The sequence below is a fragment of the Alternaria burnsii genome (genome assembly GCF_013036055.1).
Source record: "Alternaria burnsii strain CBS107.38 chromosome Unknown 730, whole genome shotgun sequence".
In the NCBI taxonomy this organism is placed as follows: Eukaryota; Fungi; Ascomycota; class Dothideomycetes; order Pleosporales; family Pleosporaceae; genus Alternaria; species Alternaria burnsii.
This window is the reverse complement of record NW_024066110.1, coordinates 77497-104059: the sequence shown is the minus strand read 5'-3', so window position 1 is coordinate 104059 and position 26563 is coordinate 77497. Positions and strand designations below refer to the sequence as shown.

Below are 26563 nucleotides of genomic sequence, written 5' to 3'. Positions count from 1 at the left end.
CTACGGCTTACCCTCCCAAGCTTTGGTCAGATACTCCTCCGCGCCCATGAACTTGTAGTCTGGGAACCGCTGATTGAACTCGTCACTAACAACCCAGCCACCACTTCTAATCGCTTCAAAGAACATGAGGACAAATTGCTTGCTAAATGCCTCTCTCACATCATCTCCAACCGTAGGATGACTAATGAGCGGTAGCCAGCTTGCCTTCAACTCTCCTTTGGCAATATCCTCACTCTTCACGTACTCGACCTTCCAGTCTCCTCCCCTAATCTTCTTACCCAGAGCGAGCAGTTCGTTGATGGTAGTGCGATAGCCTGTGATACCACCGACCTTGGGCCACGGACGCGTGTCATCGAGGGCGCGAGCGAGGATCTCAGCATCGTCTTGAACGGCAGTAATGACAAGGGGTTGGTTTCCGTCATCAAGAACCATAGCACGTCGGTTCTCGAAGTCGAGGAAGAAGGGCCAGGTGATGAGATCGCGTTCGAGCGGGTATGGGTGCGCAAAGTAGTCCATGAAGATGGATGGCTGGAAGAGACAGTATTGCATGGATCCCAGCTCACCTTTGCTATCAAGGTCTTCGAGATACTTTCTGATGATGTCTTTGTTCTCGTAACTTGCGACACCGCTGTAGTTTGAGATACCCCACTCACTAGGTGCAAAGCGTGAGACGCCTGCCGCAATTGATGCATGGATTAGATTCTTCTGGGCTACGTTGTCTACGTCTAAGTGGACAACGAAGAAAGATAGGACCGTATGGCAGCCCGCAAGAGCACGAGTGAGGGCATCGCGATCCGCGTAGTCTACTTGCTTGTAGGTGACCTTGGAAGATGGGTGAGGTTTTGTTGGGGCGGAGCGAGTGAAGATGGTGACGTCGTGATTGCCGGACGCGATTGCATTTTTGAGGAAATTAGTTGCGACGTCTATGAGATGTGTCAGTAGAGAATAGGAGAGTTTGATTTGGAGCTAAGGACAGTTTTCATATGGTACTGATATCAAGGTGGGGTAGGTATGAATGGAAAGAAGAGGGAAACATACTTCCAGTGCCACCTGCTACCGCGATTTTGACCATGATGGCTCAATCTTGCCAAGTTGTGTACTATTGACTTTGACGCGAATGAGTTAGCTGTAGAGAGTTCAGGCGTTGAGCTTCTTTCTTTGTATCGTCGCATCCATGGTTCCGCTTTCGGTCCGCAGTTTTAGGCGTGTCTTCGGCAGATGACGGCATCGGTCATGACTCGTGCCACAAACCTTCAACTTTCGAAGCCATAACGACGATTGTTGACACGTTCAATGCTTGTTTAGTCAGCGACTGCCTCAATCCAAGGTGGATGTGTGATAAGCTGCCCCTTAGTATAGCGGAGTTGTACGGAGTTTGGCGGGGATAAGCAGTTTGCACCAATTGCAGACAGGGCGGAATATTGCAAGGCTTGATGTTTGGCTGATGATTGTCAATCAAGAAATTTCCATGGTGCGCTTAGCAAGAGTTCCTGAAACATCTTTGTAAGACGAACATGGCAAACGGCGTGACGAAAAGATATCCGTTAGGAAGGAGCTAAGAAATGCCAACCGAATATCAAGCCCTCAAGCATCGATCAATGGAACCTCGGGTAAGGGTTTCTCGGGTAGCGGTTTGCTTGGCAGCGGCTTCAACGCATCCGTATACGCCGGTGGTCTTGAGGAGCTGCCTTCGTCCGGGTCGTCTCTGTATGCGCCATGTGCATCCAGAAGAGCGCCCTCTTCTTCAGCCACCCTCTCCCTCCTCATGTTTTCCCAAACATCCTCCATGCCGTCCCACTTCATGAGCTCACGCTGCGCGACGATCCACCAATAAAGCTTCCAGAAAAGGAACAGGGCAAGCAAGCCGCCAACAAGACTGCTGGAGATGATCCAGAACAAAGGCCAGTCCCTCCAGTGGACAAACTCGCCGAACATGTCGCGAAGAGTTCCTTTCTTGCCGTAGTAGCCCCATTCTTCTTTGCGATAGAGAAAGCGACTACCCTCTATGTCCCAGACATCGGTTCCAAGGAAGTGCCCTATGCTACCCCAGATGGTCAAGGGCTTCTTGGCGGGAAAGGTGTAGGCTCGGGCGACCAAGCGCATGTCAAGGATTTGATACTCATAGATGTTGTCGTCGGTAATGGCCTGCCCGAAAGGGTCTGCGACCTTGGTTGGTCCTCCTTTCCCACCTGTCTTCAGTAGGGTTCCCTTGATGAGCATCCATAGCATTTTCTGATCCGCACTGTCAAACTTCCAAAGCGGGTCGCTGTCCCCAGAGTATCGTGATTTTCCAATCACATCCAACGCAACCTCCCAGTACTCGGCGTCTGTGTCGTCGCCTCCATGGCTATCGCTCGGGTTCGCAATGTAGAGGTAATCGAATGCCATGCGCCAGGAGGATGTCAAGGGTACTGTGCGGCACCATTGTCCAGATCCGCCATTCCCGTTCTTCAGACAGTATGGGTCTTCCGATGTCAGGCCAGCGTACAGTTCTGCATGGGAAAGGTTGGAGCGGTATCGTGTGACGTCAAAGGCAGGGGGTGTGGGTATGGTCGGCAAGGGATGTAGCGGGCGATTGTTGAGGAGGACTGTGCGGTTATCGTGGGTGAGGGTTACGTTGAGGAGCTGTAGCGCGCGGTGGTTAGCATGGCCTTAGGCACATTTGCGGTTAGGCCTCTTGCTTATACATACGAGTACATGATCACGGTGTACCACTTCGTCGTCTTTGTCGGTATAAGGGCAGTCGTTGCACTCTATCTTTGCAATGTAGGACGATCCGGGGACCACTGCTGCAACGGGTGCGATGGGCGCCTCACACTCTTCGGGCGCTTCCCAGTATCTGTCGCGACTGCAGTCGAGCACCTTGGGGATGTCTGCAGCGCAGGCCGATGCAACGAGGCCGGCAAGCAGCGAGACGCCGGACAGCAGCATGGTGGGCTGGCTCGTGGTAGAATGACCGAAGGCACCTGCCTGACGATCCGCTCCTCGCCGCTGTCAGGGGCGTAGCGTGCCACAGCGACAGGGATATGGCGCGACTAGCCGGCGATCAAGAAGCAAGAACGACGGTTCCCCCACCAAGCTTCTGATCTATTTCGAGCCCGACGTTGATAAAGACCCTGCACGATGCGTACAAAAGCAATATCAGAGGTTGCAGCAACTCTTCTGCTTGCCCCTCAACAAAGTCCATCGACATGCAATACCCAGGTTCAGCCAACATTTGCAGAATTCCTCTCTCAGGCAAACCTCATGCACTTACATCTACATCTCTCGTCTCAACATTTGCAATGAGACTTGGTGTTATTAATCTGGTTGCACAACCTCAGGGGATCTGATTGACTCTAAAGCTTGCCAATAGAGAAGTAGTAGAAACTCAATGTGAGTCTGACGCTTGATGGCATGGCAGAGTCAGGGGCGCGCATTGTCTCCAACACCAGATTTGATGCATTCCAAAGTTATCAGCATTCTAGTTCCCAAGTTCATGTATCTTGTCCGCTGTTCAGCGTTCTACCTCCTGAGATCGTTGGAATGCTTTCGCGTTTGAGGTTTCTACGGAGCACTGGACCCTATGATGTCATACTATGAGATCACAACGCGTGACATGCGCCAGACTTTAACAACCTCGCCCTCGAACCCTTGACTCTCAAACCTACCAACTTGTACTACAGTCACAAAAAAAAACCCCCCCGTATCACCACAGCCAGATCATCTACCATCCGAACAACCGCCGTCATGTCCAGCTCAACCTTCCAATCATTTTCCACATCCTCGTCCAGCACAACCATCAACGGCCAAACAACCTCCAAATCCGAACAAACCTACACAGACCCTAGTGGTACCCGCACCCAGCGCACACATCAGGCACCAGGTGAAGCGCCTCGTGTCGAGCGATTTGAAACAGATGCTGCAGGCAGACAGCTAGAGGACCCTAGACAGGCGGATGCGAAGCGGATACAGGATGTGACAGAGGAGGAGGATGCCAAGACAAAAGGGAGGCAGTATGAGGAGAGGATGGAGGACGAGTATGCTAAGAGGGAGGGTGGTGCTTGAGTGACGTGTAATGTCAGTTGTCTGTAAGAAGACACGGCATTATGATGGTATTGTCAACCTCAAGCTAATCCAGAACACCTCTTACCACTTGCAAATACGAACAAATCCCAGCTTTAGAGGACTTATTTGTTTGCTCAAAGAGATATCGTTATCCTTGTGATTCTCACTCAATGGCAAGCTGTCATAGCTATACAAATCTACCGATTAGAACCCTTCCCCTTCTATTTTCTATCTCTGCACGAACATGGTGCAGCTTTCATACAAGTGGAATGCACATGACTACATCGAGCCCGAACCAGCATCGACCAAGCCATTGATACCATTTCGTACCGCAGTGTTGTTAGCTACATGGTTACTGCCAGCTAACCTCGCAGCGGCGCCCACTGTCCAGGATATACTCAATTTGTCTGGAACAAATGATCACCACGCTCTTGATGCCTCCAGGAGATTGCGTCAAGTCGCAGCAAAGTTTTACAAACATCACAAAACATCAATGAGGTATACAGCATAGCACGGGAGATGAGGGCGCAGTAGCGCAGACAACCGAGAAGAGTTCAATTGTCGTTATCTATGCGCCGAAGCGCCGATTCCAGTCCCTAAGCCCATACCTAAACCCAAAACCCGTCACAATCCAACCTGAGACTGAACCGGAGAGAATACTAAGCCAATACACCAACGAAAAGGCCCACCGCCTGACGTATCGTCATCCTCACCGTCCGTGGTGGTCCAGCCAGAACTCCAAGCGGGCCTGGGATAGGCCATTGAGAAATCTCGCCAGCTCGGCGCCAGACAGGACGTACAACTGCTCGTACGTGAACACGGGGTCTGCTGGCGGACCAGGAGGACCAGGACCGGGTGGTGGCGGTGGTGGCGGCGGCAGCAGGGAACGAAGCCCCCCTGATGGTGGTAGAGGAGGGTGAGGAGGCGGCTCGATAGGTCCGTGTGCGTTGACGGTAGAGAAAGGTCGCTCCATGGCGAACAGTCTTGGTGCCGGTGGTGGTGCCGGTCTTTTGTGGTTGTTGTGGTTGTTTTGCTGCTTTGCAGCAGGAGGAGAAAAGGATGAGGAAAGATTTGTAACAACGTGTCAAATCTTCTTGTCAGGGGCAATGAGAGTGAGGTTGCCAAAGAGTAGAAGACGTATACAAAAGTCGGTTGTTTATATGGTCCACAGACTCGTGGTCCCAGCGCCTTGCGAAGTCCATGCCAAGACGTGAGTGACGGTGACCTGTACTGAACGATCACCGCTTGATAAAATCCAAAGAGATGGTATCAGTGCTCAGTGCCCTTCAAATACTCAGCTCATGTATCCACAAACTTCTCTGGAGTATGCAGCACCCCGATTGACTTCGCGAGTCGCTGTGGTGACGATATGGGTAAGCAGCTTTCTCCGGGGTTCTGCCGGCAATTTGCGACTTTTATGATCATGTGGGCAAACACAGTGTAGTTAGAGTGATTAACGAACGTCGTTGGTCTCCATGGCGTAGTATATTAGGTACATATACTGATCAGTCCTCATGATATCCTTCACTGACATCAGACTTAGCAAGCTTCTAGCCCCCAAGCCGCCTTCTCCTGCAGTGTCCGGTCCCCAGCTTTCCAAGGTACTGTCCATGTTCAGACGAAGCCAGGATACGAAAGCGACTACGGGTATAAAAAAGGGGTCGGAAAGACAGGGACCAAGGCAGGAGAATACGTAGTCGTTACAGTGAGAAGGTAAAAAAGGCAGTACGAGACGAGGACGAATGTGTGCTACGGCGGAGTAAGGAGGAGGATGACAGGATGGACTGCTGAGATGATACGACGACGCCGTGTAGGGGGACATGGAGGATAGTAGCAGTATGTATCCAGCATACGGTTGTTAACGGTGGGCAGAACGACCACAATCGAATTTGGAGGCATTTATTGCGTATCGTCCATGCTCGATGTTGTATGAAACAATTCCCAAAACACATAGCAGACGCCACGCGTAAGCATGTTTCCATACGCATACGCAGTAGCAGGGAACTAGTCGCAAGCATAAAGGAACGGCTCAAGTGCCGCAAGCGTCGTATAATTCTTCATTTGCCCGCTCCACAAGATGTCTATGCCCTTTGCGACGAATGCCTGATTCAGCGTACATGGCGCAGCGCTTGACTGTGTTGAGAAGATGTATGAACTGGATTTTATCATGTGCAGGAATCTTGTACTGGCTTGGGTAATAAAATTCTTGCTCATGGTCTACGACGGGCGGATTGCATCGTGGTGGGGCTAGGTGAAGTGCTTCGTCTCACTCCGCTGGCGGTCGCCTCAGCCTCGACACCCACGACTTCCACAAAATCAGAACGCTTCTTTTGTGATCAACAAGACGCTCGTCGAAGACCTGCGAGTATTCATCCACATTAGTACCAACACCGATCTTGACGGCATCGTATTTCACAACGGCGGATTTGATTAGGACCGCGCTCAACCACCCAATGAGTCCGAACCACAAATCTGCAACGTCGTGGACGCACGCAAGGTAAGACATAGAAAATTTCAGCTGTATCATCGTGTAGGAGACACTAAGCAGGATGACAGTATCACTCGGTGAGGGTGTAGTGGGTGGCTTCTTCTTGGACGCAGAGCTAACTTGCCCAGGGCGCAGACAGTCAAGGGCATGTGACCTCTCATACAGCCTTTTGCTGAATTCAGATGAAGATACTGCGTCCGGATTGACAGATAGTAGCGATGCGATACACCCGTGGTCAAAATGCTCGTTCCAGTCAAGGCGTGGCTCCTCCGCGGCGGCCAGACTGAGCTCCAAGAACCCTCCCACCCTGAGGCGGCAACCCAAGACAGCGACTAGAAGACATCGCAAGACCTATGGATGGCTAACAGATATGCCAGTGATCCAAAACGGACGTCGGAAATCGTTTGGTGCCGTTTCGGTTCAATACCCTGCTTACGGACGCTCTCAGCAAAGCCACGAAGTGCTTCCCGACCCACCGATACCACAGACATGCCTCGATGATATACGAAGGACCAGAAGCTGATGAGACTCGTAGTCATAGCAAGCGCATCAACACACCAGTCTTGACCAGACTGTTGAGATACCGCTTTGGATTTGGACAGGTCGGTGAAACGGCTGTGATGGCGCTTCGTGAAGCGTATAACACAGAAAAAAAAGCCATGAACAAGTTTGCGCGATCTACCTACATCGTCTAGCTTACAAAAGCAACTCGTAGACAGATTCCGTGGAGCGCGAGATGCTTGTTTGGACAGCGCCCACCATGATGCCTACGATCGCCAATTCACGGCTCACGACAAGTGTAGCGACACACACAAAAAGGTCGAAAACCCTCTGAACGATGCAGTCAGAGGATCAAGGTAGAGCTGCGTATCCCTCGTATATCGTAAGGCTCGTGCAATGGAGCAGAGACGTCGCCTCTAAGCACGCCCAGTGTTTGGATGCCCAGCGGCTGTCTTGACTCTCCGCCGTGAGAAGCAAGGATCGCCAATTCGACAACGCATTTGACGAGGCGACCTTGCCTTCGCCTTGAAAACGTACAGGATGTTTAGAAGTGACAATTCTGAGCTCGATTGCCGTCAAGAGTTGCCGACAGATGACTTCTCGAGGATAGGGCGCTGATGCGTAGAGCAACGGAGATACGCATGATTGCATCGGCGACGAGGATGAACACGTCGCAATGGAATATGCATATGCCGCGCAGTATTGCGCGATCCATGGCTTGTTTTCTGCGGCATCTGACGTCTTCAGGTTGGGGGTTCCAAGGACATTCCCGCGTAGCTTCTACGCCGCGTGTCGCAGCAGAATTTCCCCAGCTCTTTCATAACCACAAAACGAATAGTGGCTAACAGATGCCTCAGGCTGAGAACCAATGGATGGGCAGCCTTCTCGATAAAGAGGTGAGGTTGGACTGTAGGCATGCCGGCCGAAGTCCGGGAAGGATGACGCGTGGAAGCAAGTGTGGGTCTTCCGCCCAGCCACCCGGATGTTGTGCAGCCGTGAACATCAGTTCTTATCGTCACAGCGAATCTGGCATCTCCGAAACGCTTCAGACCACTACTTATGGACCAGAGGTATGTTCTCGTATGCGACAGAGCATGCGAACGTCAGCAAACATCCGGCGATAAAGAAGAGATGCTTACCACTGCGAGCTACGCGGCATACATACGTTCACGACCGCGATGCACGAGACCCGCAGGCTGGATGACAGTCTGATGATATTGACCATTGAACTTTCTGGTGCGCACTCAAGCAAGACTCTAGGATAACCGCCCGCTTTCTCCATCTTCAGTAGCTGCTCGCAACCCTCAAACGACCACATTACCGGGGTCTCCGACGTCTTATAACTATGTCCGCCATCCAGCTCTTCGACAATTTTCGGCCCTCTGAAAAGTACCGGAATTCGCTACACAGCACGATTCTTCGTCTTCAAAGACTATCATTGCCCGATCATCATCCAGTCATGATCGCCTAGGTGATAGCTCAGAGTCTGTGGTGTAGATGCTACTGTTGATCGATGTCGCAAAGCTACCTTCACGCGAAGGAGCGCTCGAGCGGTCTACAATAGACTCACTGCGATTTGATGCCTTCTCTCCTTGAGATATACGACCTGAAGCCGAGTACTGACGTGCCTGAACGTCCCAGACGCCGTTCAGTTCCGCCAGTAGCAATTCGTTCTCTTCTTGGGCTCTACGATAGTACTCGGCTTCAAGTCGCAGACGGAAAATATCTCTTTATCGGTCCCTTAAGACGTCAGCGTATGCCTCAGGAGTGGTTTGTACGTGGAAACTGCTTACATGACCGATCGATCACTTCGTTGGATCTCCATCGCCGTGATCAACCAAAGCACTCGCATTCTCTTGTGATCCGAGATCATAGCAGGTGAGCTGCTGGGAACAGCAGCCACCAAATCCCTGACTTTGGTGGTCGCGGCGATTGAGATCCGCAACAGAAAGCGTCCTAAAAGTACAATTCTGCGCAAATGCCCAACATCATTGATGGATAGGGCCCCTGCCTCGCCCTATTCAGTCGCCCCCTCCAAGTACCTTGGGGCGTCCCGATGCTCTAATAAACGCCCGCAAACTAGACGATGTCAACAACATCCACTGCAGATAAGAATCTTGACACTAACGGATTTTCGATCGGATTCCTGGAATGAAGATACGGCGATGTTTAAGTCGATGACACGAAATGTGTGAAGCGTTACTGTAGGCGTTGGCGTAGCCCGCGCCAGAGGTATACGGAGAGCTGCCGTTATACGAAAAGGGCTGCTGGACACCGAAAGGCTGACCAGTATTGGATGTGTAGTTGCGCGAAGCAGCGTATCCTGCGGTGGCAGGTCTCCTTCTAGGACAGACTCACGATGCAGCTGCTGTGGGGGTTAGCGGTGGAGCTTGGCATGGTTGTCAATAGGCATACCTCTTCGCACGACTTTGCATCGAGCAGGGTCCAACCCAGCTCGATGAAGGCTCGGAACCTTGATCGGAACGCTTGGTACGGGCAAGTGCCCGTGATGTGAAGATTCGGCAAATGCGGTGTGCTTGCCATCTCTGGTATTCAGTGCGGAGATCAAATGTGCGCGAGTATTGCAGGTAAGGAGGGAGAACGACTGCCTTGTCGCGGGCTTCGCATGGTAGCTGGACATAGAAGCCCAACGACAAGGCCGCAAGTGCAAATTCGAGGTTCTTGGGGTGGGGCGATATTTTCGGGTTTGAAGTTTGTGGATCGATCAACAGCGCCCCGACCCCAAGATTGTCGAGAAACTCGAGTGCTGGTGCTGAGTTAGTTCGACGAAAGAGTCCAAGGATGTCTGGGAAGAAGCACATACCAGGTCGTTCTCCCTTCCACACCATGACGGCCGTGCCGAGGCTACCTAAGTTGTGCAAACCCTATGGCCAAGGTGACTGCTTGTCGAGAGTAGCCACCGAAGCACGGCCGTTCATGCTCGGTGTGGATCAATTGCATGACTACCCAGCGAGTTAGCAAGTGCTATGATATAATGGGACCGGTGAGTTGTAAACATACTCCACGCCGATCTGTTGGAAGTTGCGTTTGCCGCCGAAGGGTAGCGGACATCTTTATCTTGTTGGATGCAACAGCAAACCGGACATGTTTGTAGTCGACCGGGGTTCCGGTCTGCAGGAAGATATCTTTGCCTTCGGCGGCAACGCGCTGTCGTAGCGAATGGAAACGCTATGAGCAACACACGACATCAGCCGGAATTGAAATCGATTCTAAAACGTCGTGTGTACCATACTAAACGTGATTAGCGTGACATGTATTGGAAGGTGGTGACGGTGCTTACGCGCTCCACCCACTACGACAGCTCTTTCTGGTCCAGCCCCCCTCCTTAGCAAAGTCGGCGTTGAATCAAAGCTGCTGTGGATCTTGAGATCGTAGACGCTCGACTTGCGCTTGAGAGAAGAGCTGGTACCAGACATGCCAGTGTTGGTGTCGGCCTTCAAAGATAAGGTGACTGAGGTCGACACCAACCTGAATATGCTGAGGCCGGCGCTGAAAAGCGTGTTAGTATTACAGAAATGTACTACACTTTCATAAAGGGCATGAGAGAACCTTTGAGCAAGGCTTGTGTTGTTGTCAAAGGCGGGGTCGCCGATGGTGCTCGCAGAGACTCGGTGCGCTCGAGGAAAGGAGGGGAGCATGTGACTTACAAGAGATAGGTATCCATCATCGATGGGCCCAACAGACGAACCTGGGAAAGATGAGCCTGAGCTCGAGGATCTTGTAATCCAAGTGTGGGTAGTGGGATGTAGAAGAGATGGAGTTGGGGGTCGGTGGGCAAGCTTATATGGCGCCACTGTCTAGGCTGCCAGCCTTGTCGCTAAGGCTCGCGACCTCGCGCTCACCAAAGGTTGAAATTACTGGTGGTGCAGTATGCCCCCGAGATCGTATCAACACCAGGAGAGTTGGACAAGGCTGCTACGGTCTTTACGGAGCTCTTTGTACCGCTTCACGAACCCTGCGAATGGTGGCTATTGAGTTATGCGCAGGGTTGAGTAAAGATTCAGTGACCTGGACCCTGACTGTTTATATCAAGCTAGGGGTGAGGTAGAAAAGAGGTGTGACCGTGCGGCGTGCTTGGGGCTCACCGAAGGGGTGTAAATGTGGAAGTGCAACACCACCAAATCGTGACCGGAGCACTGCAACAGTCGCAGGAAGATATCATGAGATCTGCGCTGCTTTTCGTACCGCTCCGAGAGTTTTTGGTCCGGTGATGGTGGAGATACGACGCGAAGGGTGTAGATCGCTCGAGATCAAACTGCTAAAGCCAGCTGGAGCAGTGAAGGAACACCAAACTCTGCTCTGGCAAGCTGACGAGGTTGATTCGAACAGCTTCATACGTCATGCCAACAGATGTTCGCAAAGATAGGGAGAGCATGGGAGCAAATCCCTAATCCCTACCTTTATCCTCCAATCTTTTCTGGTCCGAGTCGATAGTGTGGTTGTGTAGCAACAGCCCAAATTGGTAGAAGTACGGAGTCTTGGGTGAAAATAACTGCTCGAATGCCTGGGGTGCTTTGAGGTCGCCGCGGAAGAGGCAAATAATTTACCACTAAAGCCACGGCGATGGTCCCCCATCGCGCCACAACCACGAACAGCTACCGAAAGTCCAATAATTCCATCCTTATCAGACTCGAATCTACGAACTCGCGCTTTCTCGATACAATCGATACCTTCGAGGTACAGCTATCGCCTCGAGCCAACGAACGAGCCACGACAATACACCAAAGACCCAGCTTATTGTAGAGCACAAACACACGAATGTTTGCGAAGCTATGAAGTGGAGACACACTCAATCGTACAAGAGAGCCCTTCAGCGTGTGAGCGACACTATAGGCGGACTGCCAGTTGTCGAGATTTTAGTTTCTCGCACGGTTGAAGACTCTCAGTGGTCCTGTGTCTTTCATCAAGATCACAAATGGATACGGCAAGATACCAGAGAACGTCGACACACGGTGCGAATTTTGCAAGCTCAGGGCGGCAAGGCAGCTCGCGAGCTCTCCAGCTGGTATGGTAGCAACGGATAAAAGGGTTTACAGGTATGCATCAAATCACGGCCAGTATGAGCGAAAACACAACGCTCATTGAAGATGCTCCAGACACTATATACAACTGTATCAAGATCGACGGCCTAACCTGGAAACCGCTTTGAGAGGGATATTGTTGATCGCGTCTATGATCATGACCTTCCGCACCCTCGAGCCTTGCCGTGACCACCGACTTTCCTCTTACAAGGTCACCAACATTCGAATGAATCCCACCACCACCCCGATCCCTTGCGTAAAGGGCTGACCGCGATTGAATGATTTTACTTCCGCCCATCAAATGCGAAAAACCTTTCTATCAACGCCGCTCTTGCCAACAATCTCTGTGTCCAACCACATTACAACCTCCAGCATATCAGCAGGATTGATCAGAGCCGGAAGAAGACGCTGACCGAGGCGACAGCAACAAAGAAACCTCTAGCAGTAGGACCTTCGACAAGCACAAGTTTGAGAAACAAACAGACGGACGCTGTCATCGCTAGGGTCATAAGATGTAGCGGTAGCGTTGTAGACAAAATCTCTTGTGGCACGCTTTAGAATATATATCGAATGTAACAACGAGGTCCATCATCTCAGCATTGAGAGCAAGCATCTTAAGGTGACTGTTACCTGATCAGACAAACGAAAAGCTTCAATCCTTTGGTCACAACTCATGATCCATGCAGAAGGTGTATGAAACGTGTACAATGATACGCTTCATATAGTACGTGGCAAGTAGCTGAAGAAGATGCAGTGTGCTATGGATGATGAGGCCCGATTCTACATGGTTGCTGGACGCATTTGGTCAGCTACATCCGGGGTCTTGTTCTCGATGCATCTTCCCACGAGTAACAATTTTCATATCATAATTAAACTACAAGAGAAGAGAGAGCTGTCTTTACTCCTAGTCGGCCTTTATCATCAGAGCCCAGACATCGTCATCCCAGATGTCCACATCCGAATCTTCAGCCACGTTGTGTTTAGCTGTCATGTTGTTGTTGGCATCGATCAGCGGAGAGGGGTGTGGATTTTGAGGCTGTCATTGTTAGTATGGGTATCTTCCTCGCAGATCACTAAGCTTACTTGTGTTTGAGAAACAGCAGCGTTCTCTTCTTCCTTCTCGCTACCACTATTGCCATGTTCAGGCTCGCGAGCCGGACTCTTCTTCTGTGAGACACGAGCAGGCTCAAGCGCAGGGCCTCTAGAGACTTCACTTGCATTACTCAAGCCGCTATCAGACCCTGAGCCCATCTTGTCGCCCTCGCTCAAACGAGCTCTGAGGAGCATACGAGTAGTCGAGATGGGATCTTTGTTCGCAGCGCTGATCCCTTGTATCTTCCGTTCTTGATCTTGTGGCCACTGTTGCTTCTCCATGTCGATCGCTGTAACATCCTTCATCTCTGCTCCTTCTAGCTTCGCTTCCCTGGCGCACAGTGTCTTCATCCATCCAAGTTCAACCCACGAGACTGATTGGCCTTTTTGGCGCCTGTCAAGAATACTACGAGCCTTTTCCAGGTCAGCCTGGCGCTTTGGTTTCTGTGCTTCGTCGACGATCTGGGCGGCCTGAGGGCGAGTAATGTCAGTAGCCATTACTGGGACTCTCGAGGACGTGGTGACTTACGAAGCCGACTGATACGGGTGTTTCTTCTGGCACTGATGAGTTCACGAGAGCTTGACGGTGCTCATGTGTGTTCTGGTTGCGAATGAGCTTCGCCTGGGCGGAAGTAATATCACGGTTTGCGTCGCTGAGGGAGTTTGGTGATTTATAGGCAATGCGCTTCTCGCGGGCCATTTTACCAAAATGAGTTTGTTTACAGAGATTAATGAACTGTAGAGTTGACCTTGTGTTGGTGGGGTCGGAGAATGAGAAATGTGTTCTTGCGTTTGTCGTGAGAGTCTTTCGTTTTCGCGACTAGAGCGTCCCATAGTACTGCTGTTCGTCTGATCTTGTTCCTATAACCACATATGATGACCGTATACAGTAGGACGGGTAGATCTGCTTTTGCATGAGCTATCGAATTTGGTGATATCATAACTGTGCAAAACAATGAAATAACGGAAGAGCGAATGATATCAGGCAGAAATGCGATGAACATTCAACGCTGAAGTAAACATAGTGGGTATTGTACAAGAGCTCATGGTAACGTGAGAAAACCGACAACTCCACGCTTCACATCATTCAGTATCATGACAAAAGGAAACAACGTCCGTATGGGCATCGCCTAAACAACCGCTCCACGGCTGCTAGTGAACATGGCGGCTGAGGCCAACTTAGACATGGTCGTGTCGTCCAAGCAACTTGCCCTTCTTGCCGAGAGCCTTGGCCTCACCCTGCTTGATCTTCGCAAGTCTCGCCCTACAACATTGTTAGCACCATATTCCCTTGATGCAAATCACATATCAACTTACTCCTCAGCTGCTTCCCTCTCTAGACGGTGGACATGTTCTCTTGCTTCCCTTACAGCGTTCTTCGCAACGAAAAGCGCGCGGTCAGCATCCCTCTCCGCTGCCTCGGCGTTCATCAAGCTCTGCTTGGCAGTAGCAATGCTAGGGTCTCCGGAGCCACGGCTGAACATGCCGGATGTGCGCTTGGGCGAGGAAGTATGTGTGGTAGTAGTGCGACTGGTGGAGCTGCTGTGGCGCGTGTCCCGGTATGAAGGGGACGAAGAGCGGCGCCTGGAGAACATGGAGTGTTTTTGCGGAGGAGCAGGTGGAGGACTGGGCTCGCGCTTGGATCCGAAGAGAGGCATGTTGATGGTTTGGTGTATTGGTACGCAAAAGCTGAAGTTGGAGATGACAGATTCTGGAGTATAGGACAGAGGGTTCGGGAAACAGATGCCGTGCCTTATATGTGAAGTCTCCCTGACATAGCGCGCTCTTTCGTCGTATCTCCCAGGTGTCTTTCAAGGTCGTGAAAGCAGGGTTCGGAAACCCGCATCGAGTGACGTCAATGCCCCAAAGCAAGGGGTGATCGGCGCCTCCAACATCACAGAAAGCAGCCCCATCGTCATCGCTCAGCTACGAGATGAATTGATAGCCGGAAAAACGATTGTCGTGAAACATTGATTGCGATATTGTGAATCGAAGCTTAGCGTGGTGTTCAGGGATATGTGGGTCTGCAAGTACGCGTTCAGCGGCGGATACAGTGCCGGATACCTCTGGTGTACCGGACTTGAGCAGAGCTAGTGAGCTTAACTAAACTCCAACTTCAAGAACTTGCTGCCGTTGCATCCGAGCGGCTTGCTGGAAACATTTCTTGACCTCCATTCTCGCGAAGGCAACACTTGACTTGTAGATGACCTGAAGTTGTGTCATGTCCTGCTGCTCATGCGCGGAATGTCATGTCGCGCAAGCGATTGTTGAAGATGTAACGCCAAAAGAAAAGCAAAGACGCGCCCTGCGTATAATGCCCCATGAACGACTGGCATGCATACCATGTGTTTTATGCATGCGACATCGAGAAGGGACAACATGGTCGCATTACTTATCTACACCTGACCACGACATCAGGGCCAAGGGCAGCATTCCCGCGAAGCAGGTACGACGCGCAAGATAGTACAATTGGTGATGACATTTATTCTGCTTGACAAGGTCGATCTTGCAAACTCCAGACACTGGTCCGCCATGCATATGCAACGTGTATACCAAAACGCCACCCAATGCTCGCTATGTATATAATACAACATGGTTCAACCGCATTTAGCACCTTCGCTGTTGCCCGTCATTGTTTTGCTCGTGGTCTTTATAATGCTAATGACCATTACGGTACATCCAAATGCAGCAACGGCCCCCGCCAAGTACGTCTTGGAGCTTCTCTGACTAAGCTTCATGTAGCATAGAGGCGGCAAAATGAACGCCAGTGCACATGCAGATGTTGCGCCGAATAATTCAAATACAATGCCCAGATCGCAGGTGAGGAGTGAGAGGGTGAGGGCTGAGACGACGAGTGAAGTAGTGAAGATAAGATGACGGTTCGGATGGTAGGGCTCCTCGGGGAACCAATAGTTGTTCATGACTTCTCGGCACACGAAGGCTTCGAGTGGAAGGGTCGTAAGCATGTTGAGGCCGAAACATAACCGCGCAATGTTGACCATGAGATTATCGTTGGGAAAGTTGTTGAGCACGTTGCCGAGGGTCTTGTCACCGAACGTCAAGTAGCCTGACAAAGCCATGACAAGACATGCGACCAGGGATATGCTGGTGCTGTAGTGTGTAACGCGTGTGAATCGATCGATGGTGGGCTTCCGCAACGAGCCGTATATAAGGAGGCTGTTGTGGTGGCAGACGAAGGCGAAGGCTATCACACCGATCGCCTCGAAGATACCGGATCGGATGATGAGTGAGCCACGAAGTTGACCCTTGGACTCGGCGGGTACGCGGAAGGCTTGTGTGACTACGGTCACAATGATGATGGTCATGCTAACTAGTGCCAGACCGCTAGCTTTTGCAAGCTACACATTGTTAGCCCAATCGGTTTACTGTGTCATGGTGCATACCTTGGATATATCCCGGTAAAGCGACAGCGGAAAGGATATGCCGAGAATAAGCAGGATCATGATGGCTCTTCTGTTGGTCAGTAGCCAGAGGAAGGACATGTCGGCCAAAGAAGGGAACATTGAATCCAAGACCCTTGGTATTGTGTCTCCGACTACTACGCAGAAGGCGACCATGCCTCCAAAAGCACTGCATGCTGTCAATAACGTGCATTCGGTATGCCGTGGAGTGAACCTACAAGACCCATTGCGCGAGAGATATGGCTATCAATCCTGATTTCCCAAAACAGTGCTGGACCGTGGCTTGGAACGAGTCGGTACCGCTGAGCTTGGAGTTTATGACGATGAGTCGTATGGTCCAGTCTACCACGACGGTAAGGCCGATCAGGAGGGCGGTGCCTGTCAAGAGGCCTGCATTGCGAATAGCGTAGGGCTGGCCGATGATTCCAGCGCCTCTGCTTTGGATTAGCTTCCATGCTTAGATTCCGCATTGACGGGCATACATTATGCTGTTTGCCATGTTCATAAAGGCGCTCCGCATCCCGCTCCGTGGCTGTGCACTCTCGAGGTGGTCTTCCGGGTTGAAGGATTGTTCTGCAACAGTGACGCTAGGCGCCTCTATCCCGGTGAGCAGAGGAAGTCGCTGTACTCTTTCCCGCCCATCATCGCCGTCCATGTAGTCATCGCCGTCCATCTCCAGCCAGTCGCCATTGGTGTCTCCGTTCATGCTCCTCCTGGGTTCCTCGAAGCGCACCCGGTTTGGCGTTCTCGGCGTGCCATCGGGCCGGGGCTGTGCGAAAGACGATTGCCGTTTGAAGTTGCCATTTGGTCGTGACCCTGGCGGTGCTGGCGACGCGGATGTGGTTCGTGACGATGAGGGCGATGGAGACAGGTGTCGCGGACTCGCTTTGCGCTCGTGTTCGGGTTCCGAGTCGCTGTCTGAAGGATGCTCATGCAGGAGCCCTTTGCTTTCGCTCATCGTGGCATTGTCGAAATCAAGGGAGGCTTGCAACTCGAGCGCTGGTTAAGGTGTCATTCCCAACTTCTGACATCGGACATTGGACCCCTGTTTCGACACTAGTCCGCTTCTGGCCTGGCTCACTCCTGCGCATCCGGCTGCGATTTGTGGGGCGAATACGGTCAAGCAGAACAGTGTCATACACTTGAGCATTAAATCTCCCGCTCAAACTACGTACATGCTAGATTGTTCAGGCATCGCGTCTCTTCTTGAGATCGCCCAGGTTCAGCCCTCCAACTGCAGTCGATACATCCTCTATCAGAGTTGTCATTGCTGCATGCAATGTACATGAATGGACGAAAGAGTAACCTCCAGGTTGAGGAAACCACCGTCGAGACTGCATGGCTCCCACTAGTTCACAGATTCTATTGAAACTCAAACCAGGAAATGGAACCTCTGGTCGAGGCGACATCAGATCCAGCCGGCTCAACTCTTTCGTCAAACTACCGAGAAGAAATGATCCGCACATGAACGATTGATTCGCATCGGACGGGCACACATAATCGGTGGAACGGTATCTCTCGAGACGATCGTGAAGGGCTTCGACAACGAACTCGATGGCCTGGTATCGCGTGTTGTCGATTTCATCTGCAGTATGTAAACGGTCACGTATCTCATAAGAACGAGGAACAAACATACCTGATAATATTGCAGGAATGGGAAGATCCAAAGTTCGGAGAGCCTCAGTGCTTTGCTTGATAGCTACGGTGGTAGCCTCCTTGAACTGCTCATCTTTATCGAACAACCATGCTACCCAGATCCACAATACCAGATCTCTGCAGTATACTGTAGGTATAGACACCTTGATGAGTTCTTGGATCCACATCTCTGTGAACACGTCCAGGGACTCTCCAAAAGTGTAATAGTCCTCGAGGATGGCGATCTTGGCAAGCATATCCAAACTCACTTTTCGTGGCACCTGCTTATTGCGACCGTGCAAAATTCGGAGAACGATGAGAAACGCTCCTGGATCCCAGTCACTGGCGACTATATGGAAGAAACCATCGATTTCGTTGCGAACGGATTCGGCGAATCCATCCTTGTTTAGCGCTCGCTTGAACACAGGCGACGCGAGCATTAGGTGGCGTGAGGAAACATGGTAATGGATTGACTCTTCTTCAGGCTCAACAGGCTCTTTATGTGTAGTCAGTAAAGGCGCAACTTCGCTGGCAGATGAAGCCCCTGCAAATCCGTTGGACCCACCAAAGTTGTTCTCAGGTAAAGTTTCACTGCTGTGAACAGCGAGTTCACCAGGTGCCAAAGGAGGATAGTGTTCTGGGGGGTTTAAACTGTGCTGAGTCAGAACAAGGTTCATATCAGATTAGTATTTCGCTTGCCTATCGACTCTCTTTTTGCTCTTTTTCTTCTTCCTCTCCTTTGAGACACGTACTACTGGATTTTGTGGCTTCTCTTCAGGATCCCAAGGCGCGAAGGTCGTGCAAGGATTTCTGAGAATTAACACTGTATCTGGATCTGGGTCGATTACGTACACAACGAGTGCCATGGCAGATATGGAGGAAGATGTGTCGATTGTTTGTCTTAAAGGTGTCGAGATTCTTAGGCAAAGACTGAAGCAGGATGAGGAGAGTACGCATCACTGCGGCGCAATGTTAAACATCCTCTACTTTCACCTGCGGTAAAGTCACCAATGATGGGTGGCCGGTAAGCTATCAGTGCGGAGTTGTGCAGGAACTCATTCGCTGTCAGCGCCAACACGACAGGAAGAACCCATTATTGGTCGCTTGCGTTACACAACGCCGCTGAGCTGCGTCGCTAACAATCATGGTCTATGAAGTGCATGCGGATCCCCATGCGATGAAACAGATAGTGTACCAAGACGAGTAATCATCAAAATGCGAGTGTTTACCGCGATGAAAGGCACTGTACAGTGGTTCGAATATCCAGGATAGTATGTGAAGGAATGCGATGCTGGCGGCTAGCGTTGGACGGGGCTAGGAAGACGTCATTGGCGGAGGTCATCTCTCCGCGAGCAGTCGCATCCTTCTCATCTCCTTTTGTATTGATTCCAAACTTCACCCTAGCTCCACCGAATGCGGAAGATGGTTGCGATTTTGATATCATGCAAACGTTATACGACTCGAGACCTTCCGCGGCTCCAGCAGCCGCTACAATGTTGGCCAGCCCATCCAACATTGAAGTACACGATATACATGTTAAGTTCACGATCGCTTATGTCATTCGCTTGTAATATTAGTGCCAAGCCCGAATAGGTATTTATCTTTCTCTTACACTCGTGTGGGTCATTATTACGAAAATCCATCCCAAGATCCGTCCCAAATCAATCCTATTGCCCCTGGCATTTTGCAACGCTTACATCCAGCTCTAGGCAAGCCGCAGCATCGCAACGAATCGGAAAAAGAAGGTCTTCAAGTAGACAGCAGTCGGGCAAATCCCACACACTATCAGAGGGAGTTCCTATCTCCTCAATCTCGCAAAGAAGCGAATCGAATCCAATTCCTTCGAAGGGACGTTGGCGATGTTCTGAAACGACATCCCGCAGATCTTCTTTCCGCAAGCCCCGCTGCAAGAACCCTAATAGCATGCCCGAACATGCCTCCGAACACCCCTCTTTGCCTTGGTACAGCTCTTCAATAAGTTCAAGTACACCACCCAGAAGTTTTTCAATAGCGGCACATCGTATGCCATCAAGCTTATGTACTATGTGAGTCAGCAGGCTCTCACGAAGCAGATAGATAGCTTACCTTGCGCTCCTAGAGGAAAGGGTAGATCGAGAAACTGTATGGGATAGCAAGCTTTCCTTGTCGCAATTAATGCCAAGTGATTACAAGTCTCCATGTCTTGGCGTTTCGCACTCAAGAACATCCAGAGTACAAGCTCCTTACTGTAGGTTATCGGCATCGGTTGCTGCTTCAGTTGGTCAAACCACTCCGTTGTGAATAGTGCCAAGACACCCTCCATCTGGTAATAGTCTGCGATAACGTAGACCCAAGCGAACGAAGCGAGGCTGACCTTTCTCGGTATGGCTTGAAGTTGGACATGGGCGACATTGAGCACCACGGCAAATGCTTCTGGGTTCCACCCTTGTGCTTGGACATGATACAGATCACCCTCGAAAACCGGAACTGTCTCGCCATAGTTGAATTTGAACATGTTTTCAAAGTAAGGTGATACGATACGCATTTGCCGCGATGACACCAGATACCGAGTTTTGGGTAATCCTCGCTCTAGCAGTGCAGCTTCGCTGTTGTTGGCTGCCTCAGTCGCTTCACCTGCTGCCTGAGCGATCGTTTCCTCCAATAAGTCCTTGTCTTCTTTCCACTCCAATAGTGCCGTGTTCGGGTCTTTCAATATGATGAGCATGTCGCCGTTCGGATCGATCGTTACGAGCTCTGATTCCTCAGTCATCCTGGCTGAACGTGTGCGAAGTCAGTCGCGATCAAGGGCAGTGGTTGCGGGAAACACAGAAGCAGGATCAGTAGGAGAGCGAAAAGACAACTGAGCAATGGTGAGAGGGGCGCGTTTGTTTGTCAAGCTCGCTAGCTGCAAGTCGAACCTCCTAGAGACTGATTGCGCACTCTTTGCGGTTAGCATGAAGCAATCGAAGCGACAAAACGACATGGGCAGTTGCATAGACACGGATGGACCGACGGATACGTTTGGAGGCAAGGTTCTTGATAGATTAGTTTTCTGAAAGAATCGTTTTGACCTACAACTAGCAACGCAAACCAAGGACGAGAAACCAGTTGAATGCATGTGAGGCAAAGGAAGAAATAGAGTAACAGTTGTACGTGATGTACCGACTGTGAATTGCGGCAGCTAGTCTCACCCCGCCTGGAGGTTTGTGGAAGATAAATATATATATACATGAATTGGGTGAGAACGATGTGGATGATGTTACGACATCTCATAATCCATGATGTTTCTAACGCACAAGAGCAGTAGGCGTGGGCCTGACCCTGGTCTCCAGGGTGCAAGGCTTGCTGCTAGCCTTGACGCCCGTAGCACCTCCATGGCCAAAAGCTTGAGAGGGCTTGGAAGGGTAGTGAAAGCCGGCGGTAGGATGGGGGTAACCGTGAGCAGGCCACATACCGGAAGGCCTAGGGCGCCCCCAGCCAAAGCTACCATCTGGACGGCTACCATGGAACCAGTCTGGACGGCCAGCACCAGTGGGGCGCGCGATACCGGAGGGGCGCATGCCACTGCCAGTGGGGTAGACGGCTGAGCCTGTACCGATAGGGTAGGGGGGAGCATCTGCCGAAAGAGTGGCGTCAAGGGGTATGCGAGTGCTCTGGGTGTTGCCTTCGGTGCATGTTGTTGAAGCTGCGGGTTGAGTCGGTTCGGCGGTGGGAGTCACCGCGGGTTGGGAAGGTTCAACGATAGGAGTAGCTGCCGGCTGAGATGGTTCAACGATAGGAGTAGCCTCTGGGTATTCAGGATAAGCTGTAGGCTCGGCAGTAGGCTCGGCGACTAAAGAGCTGGGGGTGCTGGAGTATACTGGCTCAAGGGACAGAAGAGGTATCTTAGCACTTTCGGTGAAAGCAGGCGCAAGAGAGGCAATGAAAGACTCAGAAGCTGGAATGAAGATTGAGAGGAAGGGCGCGGGGAGGTCATTGTCGGGAAGGAAGCCTGATGGAATGGCTTCAAGCGCAGACGTGACGACAGAGACGATGGGAGCTATGGGGAGCAGGGACTCGATCGGGTTTGGGGCGGGCGTTGGAGCATACTCGGCAGGTGTTTCAACGGCTGGGGTTTGTTCGGTAGACTTGGCAACCTCGTTTACAGGAGCTGATTCTTTGACAGCCGCAGAAGTAGCGACGGGAGCCTTGGATGAGGGAGCTGGTGTCTTTGAGGCAGCTGGGGCAGAGGAAGCAGGTGCAGACTCGTTGCCACTCAGGCCCATGCATGCGAAGCTGATAGCCTCTACATTTGCGGGGCTACGCACTGGTGCGTCAAGTGTCCAGTCCATGTCAACGTAAGGCCAGCATACCCGACCATCAGCCATGGTAACCATGTCTCCGGCAACGTAGACGTCCATGGACTTGACCGGCTCGCCAACCTTCTTGCCGTCCTTGACGAGCTGGAAGTAAGACCCAGTAAAGGCACCCTTGCAGCCCATGGCAATGAACTCGCACGTAGGCTCAGCGATCTCCTCCCAGGTCACGAGAGCGCTGGTGCCATCAAAGGCGGCAACGTGAGCGTTCTGGCAGTCAGCAGAGCCTGTGGTGATCCAGTTGACTTGTGAGTCACCATCGGGGCCGAGTTCAGAGGTAGCTTGCTCGCCAACAATGGTCTTCTTGTCTGAGAAGGTAGCGATGGCAACGTTGCGGTTGACAGTGCGGTTCTCGGAGTGAGTGTAGCCTGCACCCATCCACTCGTTCTCGGTCAGATCCTTGGCGCCACGTGAAACCCAGGAGAAGATGTAGGAGTCGCTGTCGATGAAGCGTGCAAGACCACTGTAGGACCCGGACATGCCACCCATAGCCTCATTTCCAGCACCATTCTGGACGTTTTCGTTGGAGACCTTGACACCGCTCTTGTCCATTCCAGTACCTCCGGTGTTAAGCCAAATGGCACCCTGGTCCTCGGAACAGATGCTAGGAAACGGAACAGAATCAGCGGCCTCGAATGCGATACCAGTGTTGTGTGAGCATCCCCAGCTTGAACTAGCACCCTGGATCTGCTCGAGCGTGCCGTTCTCGCTAACGTATTGGATGGCGTCACCAAAATGACCCTTGGCATCGCCAGAGTACGCAGTGACGACGAAGTAAGCACCGTACATGCCAGTGGCCTCAGAGAAAGCAAGGTCTCCGTTCATGTCCGGGGACGCCAGTGCGCCCATACCGCCAACGTTGTCAGGGCCGCCCAAAAACGTCTTGAAGGTCTGCTTGCCAGCAGTGTAGCGGTACAAGACAGCTACCGGGGTACTATCAGGCGGCGCGTTGGTGGTGCCTGACGGCATGGCCTCGTTAGTGAGTAAAGCGAAACCGTCATTGTGAGCAACTAGACCGCCGGCTTCCTTTCCACCAGTGACGGTCACTGCATCGCCTACGGCCGCAAAGGTAGCAGGGTCGACTTTCTGGATATGTACGTCCGTCTCAGAAGCGTCTAGGTACGCAAGGTATGCTGACTTGCCATCTGGCGAGACAGCAAAAGGAGTGCGGCGATGGTGAGGGAGTCCAGTCCAGTACGCTTCTTTAATCGGATTGAAGGGTGCAGAAAGCTTCAAACTTCCGACGTGGGTCTTCAAGTTGTTTTCGGCAAGCTGAGCAAAGGCCGTGCCCGCAAGCAGGGAGAAAAAGAAAGTTGAACGCATCATGATGCGAACGGACGAGTAGATAAGCGAGTGACGAAATGAATGAACGACCAGCGAACAAGGTCAGTGTCAGTGAGTGACAGAAAAACGAAAGAAATCGATTCAAAAAATCGTAGAAGCGGTAGGGGTCATCGTCATGTTGGAGTCGCTCTCCTATATACCAAGCGCGCTACGAAACAAGCTATTTCCGCCTGGGCCTGAGGCCTGGACCAAGGATATGGCACCGACGGAGAATCATCTCGGAGACATTTTCAGTGCGCCCCAGTGCGGGGACAATGAGCCTATACCAAGACCAGCTGTGTACTGCGAGTGGTGGGATAGTTGAGGCGCGGACCGTAAGCTTCGTAGCGTAATTGCGGACGTTTCGGATTGTTTCGTCCAAGACCGCGCTAGTGGAAAATCATCGCGCCAACACGTGACGACATCGGGTACGGGATAATCTAGAACGCCATCTAATCATTGTGCGAATTCACGCGACTCAATCGTACATCATCTCATCTATAGTGCTTTGCGTAGGTCAGCATACATTGAAGTGCCACCTTGATCTTACGTTGCCCGTCGCTGTATACTAATCAACATATCCTCCCAAAAGCCTACTCCACCTTTGACGACAAACCTGCCTCTCCGACTTTTATCCATGTCAATCTTGAACGTCCTAAGAAATTGCAATGGCGCCTTGTACAACTCCATAAGTGCAATATCTTTTCCGAGGCAAACTCTTGCGCCGTACCCAAAGGCCATGTTGTACTTGTTGTAGTCTTTTGCTTTCTCGTCGCTCTCGAGCCAGCGTTCTGGCCGAAACTCGCAGGCATCGGCACCGTAGATCTTCTCGTCACGGTGCACGAGCCACGGGTTGCAAGTTATTTCTGTCCCTGGTGGAGCATATCGACCGTGCAGATGCATGCCCGATGGCCCAACAAGACGAGGGAAGATGTTGGGGGCAGAGGGGCACAAACTGTAGATGTGAGTATGGGAATGACTATAGAAAAGAGACAATAGCCTACCGCATGCTTTCCTTGACACAGGCGACATAGTATGGGCAATGTTCTAGCACTTCGTCGTACTGTGGTGTAGAACTCAAGTTTCCCTCACGAGTGACGCGATCAACCTCCCTCATCAACTTGGTGTACACTTGAGCGTCAGAGGTAATGTATGCAATCATCGCTTGGAACGCAGTGCCTGTGGTATCAGCACCTGCAAGCAGCACCAGAAGGATCTCAGCTTTGATGTAATCCAAATTCAGTGGCGCACCATCTTCCGTCCTTGCATCGAGGAACGTCTGTAGCAGATCGACTCGCTCGATCTTACCGGCCTCAATATCTTCAAGTCGCTGTGCAATAAGCTTATCGCGAAAGCGCATGAGCGTGCCGATGCCAGAGTCATCCTCCGGTTTCGCGACGAGGTATCTCTCACCAAGCCATGTACCTTTTGCCCACTGTGTGAAGGGCCAAAGTCGAGCCATGAGACCGAAGGGAAGTAAGCCATCGTGGAAGCCTTTAATCAGACCATCAATGTCCGAGCCGCTTTCTATGAAGCCGATAGGTGCGCCAAAGCCAATTTCCGATATAATGTCGTATGCCATGTACACTGCCTATACATCAAAGTATCAGTGCTCCCTATTCTCGTCACGTAATCAGGATGAAGCATACCCAAGGCGCAAAGTCAAATTTCTTGCCATTACTGAATAGTTCTTCCAGTCTGTCGATCCACTGCTGAATGCGATCATCTACCAGGCCTTCCATTTTCTTGACGTTGCTGAAGCTATAAGGGCCAGCAGCAATCTTGCGAAAATGCGCATGATGCTTATGCTCGCGCATGTTAAATAGGCTCTCAGTCTTGCCGAAACTGCCGGTAATATAGTGGTTTGACTTGTTCGATTGACGATTGTATACCTCAGGTAACTTAGTGGCGTCGGAAACCAAGAGGAGGGTGGGCGTAATTCGAAGCACTGGACCATATTTGCGGTGTAGAGCAAGTTCGAGCTCGCATTCGTCGGCTTTGATATTGTGGTAAGCGATCCATAGACGCGTTACGCTGGCCCAGAAAGGACCAGGAAAGTGTCGTAGCGGATGGAAGAACCGGTAGTAAGTTATCTGGTAAAGGATTTGCACAGTTATATATGCTACGAGTGCTAGCGCGATATTGAGGAGTGTAACATACGAAAAGAGTCTCGAACTATAGTCCTGTGTAGACATGATGAAAGAATTGGGAGCATGTGAAAAGACTATCTGTGTTCCGTGAGAGATGCCAGTGCCAGCAGGAAGTATGTTGGCCAAGTATCCACTGCTCGGTGGGGATCGTCAAATACCCATGCTCCCAACAACACTGATACGTCACGCGGAGAACCACCACCAGGCTGTTCTTGGTATTTCACATATATCGTTTTCCTACGATCACACTTCTCTTCTAACTACTCCCAAATAGCGTGGCGGGGTAGCGGACACTAGAATGAATGTCGCGGGGTACCTGCGCAGGTACGGGGATCGTTTTCCGGTCCACATAAAAGAGGTAGAGTGGGGTCGGGTATATGTGTTTCCCATCACGAGATAATCACGTTCAGAGCTCTGATGATATACAGGGATAATTTGCTGCTCGTTATTTCGCCAACCCACTCTGCGCTAGACAGAGCGACTTCGTCTCGCCATGGTGATCGTCTCATAATGACAGTAGTTTCCGGCT

The 26563-nt window shown here is 51.4% G+C and overlaps 8 protein-coding genes across 8 annotated transcripts; 1 reads left to right on the top strand and 7 right to left on the bottom strand.

The window, feature by feature from the left end:
* Positions 1-2931, bottom strand: GT037_003437 (nad-binding protein; the record flags this gene model as incomplete). Its single annotated transcript, XM_038928484.1, has 4 exons — positions 1-923; positions 1252-1441; positions 1606-2625; positions 2692-2931. The coding sequence occupies 4 exons, from the start codon at positions 2929-2931 to the stop codon at positions 1-3; spliced, it is 2373 nt and encodes a 790-aa protein (XP_038788191.1).
* A 798-nt stretch (positions 2932-3729) lies between these two features.
* GT037_003436 (uncharacterized protein) lies at positions 3730-4047 on the top strand (the record flags this gene model as incomplete). Its single annotated transcript, XM_038928483.1, has 1 exon — positions 3730-4047. The coding sequence occupies one exon, from the start codon at positions 3730-3732 to the stop codon at positions 4045-4047; it is 318 nt and encodes a 105-aa protein (XP_038788190.1).
* Positions 4048-4756: 709 nt separating this feature from the next.
* Positions 4757-5020, bottom strand: GT037_003435 (uncharacterized protein; the record flags this gene model as incomplete). Its single annotated transcript, XM_038928482.1, has 1 exon — positions 4757-5020. The coding sequence occupies one exon, from the start codon at positions 5018-5020 to the stop codon at positions 4757-4759; it is 264 nt and encodes an 87-aa protein (XP_038788189.1).
* Positions 5021-5500: 480 nt separating this feature from the next.
* Positions 5501-5869, bottom strand: GT037_003434 (uncharacterized protein; the record flags this gene model as incomplete). The annotated part of the gene is made up of 1 exon (XM_038928481.1): positions 5501-5869. One exon carries the CDS (start codon positions 5867-5869, stop codon positions 5501-5503), a length of 369 nt encoding a protein of 122 aa, XP_038788188.1.
* Positions 5870-9379: 3510 nt separating this feature from the next.
* Positions 9380-10721, bottom strand: GT037_003433 (asparagine-rich; the record flags this gene model as incomplete). The annotated part of the gene is made up of 5 exons (XM_038928480.1): positions 9380-9404; positions 9452-9803; positions 9861-9905; positions 10338-10546; positions 10705-10721. The coding sequence occupies 5 exons, from the start codon at positions 10719-10721 to the stop codon at positions 9380-9382; spliced, it is 648 nt and encodes a 215-aa protein (XP_038788187.1).
* A 2261-nt stretch (positions 10722-12982) lies between these two features.
* Positions 12983-13870, bottom strand: GT037_003432 (uncharacterized protein; the record flags this gene model as incomplete). The annotated part of the gene is made up of 3 exons (XM_038928479.1): positions 12983-13114; positions 13162-13641; positions 13700-13870. 3 exons carry the CDS (start codon positions 13868-13870, stop codon positions 12983-12985), a joined length of 783 nt encoding a protein of 260 aa, XP_038788186.1.
* A 479-nt stretch (positions 13871-14349) lies between these two features.
* Positions 14350-14828, bottom strand: GT037_003431 (uncharacterized protein; the record flags this gene model as incomplete). Its single annotated transcript, XM_038928478.1, has 2 exons — positions 14350-14434; positions 14488-14828. The coding sequence occupies 2 exons, from the start codon at positions 14826-14828 to the stop codon at positions 14350-14352; spliced, it is 426 nt and encodes a 141-aa protein (XP_038788185.1).
* Positions 14829-15767: 939 nt separating this feature from the next.
* Positions 15768-26079, bottom strand: GT037_003430 (cytochrome p450; the record flags this gene model as incomplete). Its single annotated transcript, XM_038928477.1, has 12 exons — positions 15768-16529; positions 16575-16761; positions 16811-17026; positions 17075-17591; positions 18037-18177; positions 18229-18878; positions 20193-20268; positions 20313-20981; positions 21661-23798; positions 24435-24839; positions 24889-25475; positions 25534-26079. The coding sequence occupies 12 exons, from the start codon at positions 26077-26079 to the stop codon at positions 15768-15770; spliced, it is 6894 nt and encodes a 2297-aa protein (XP_038788184.1).
* Between the last annotated feature and the right edge of the window lie 484 nt (positions 26080-26563).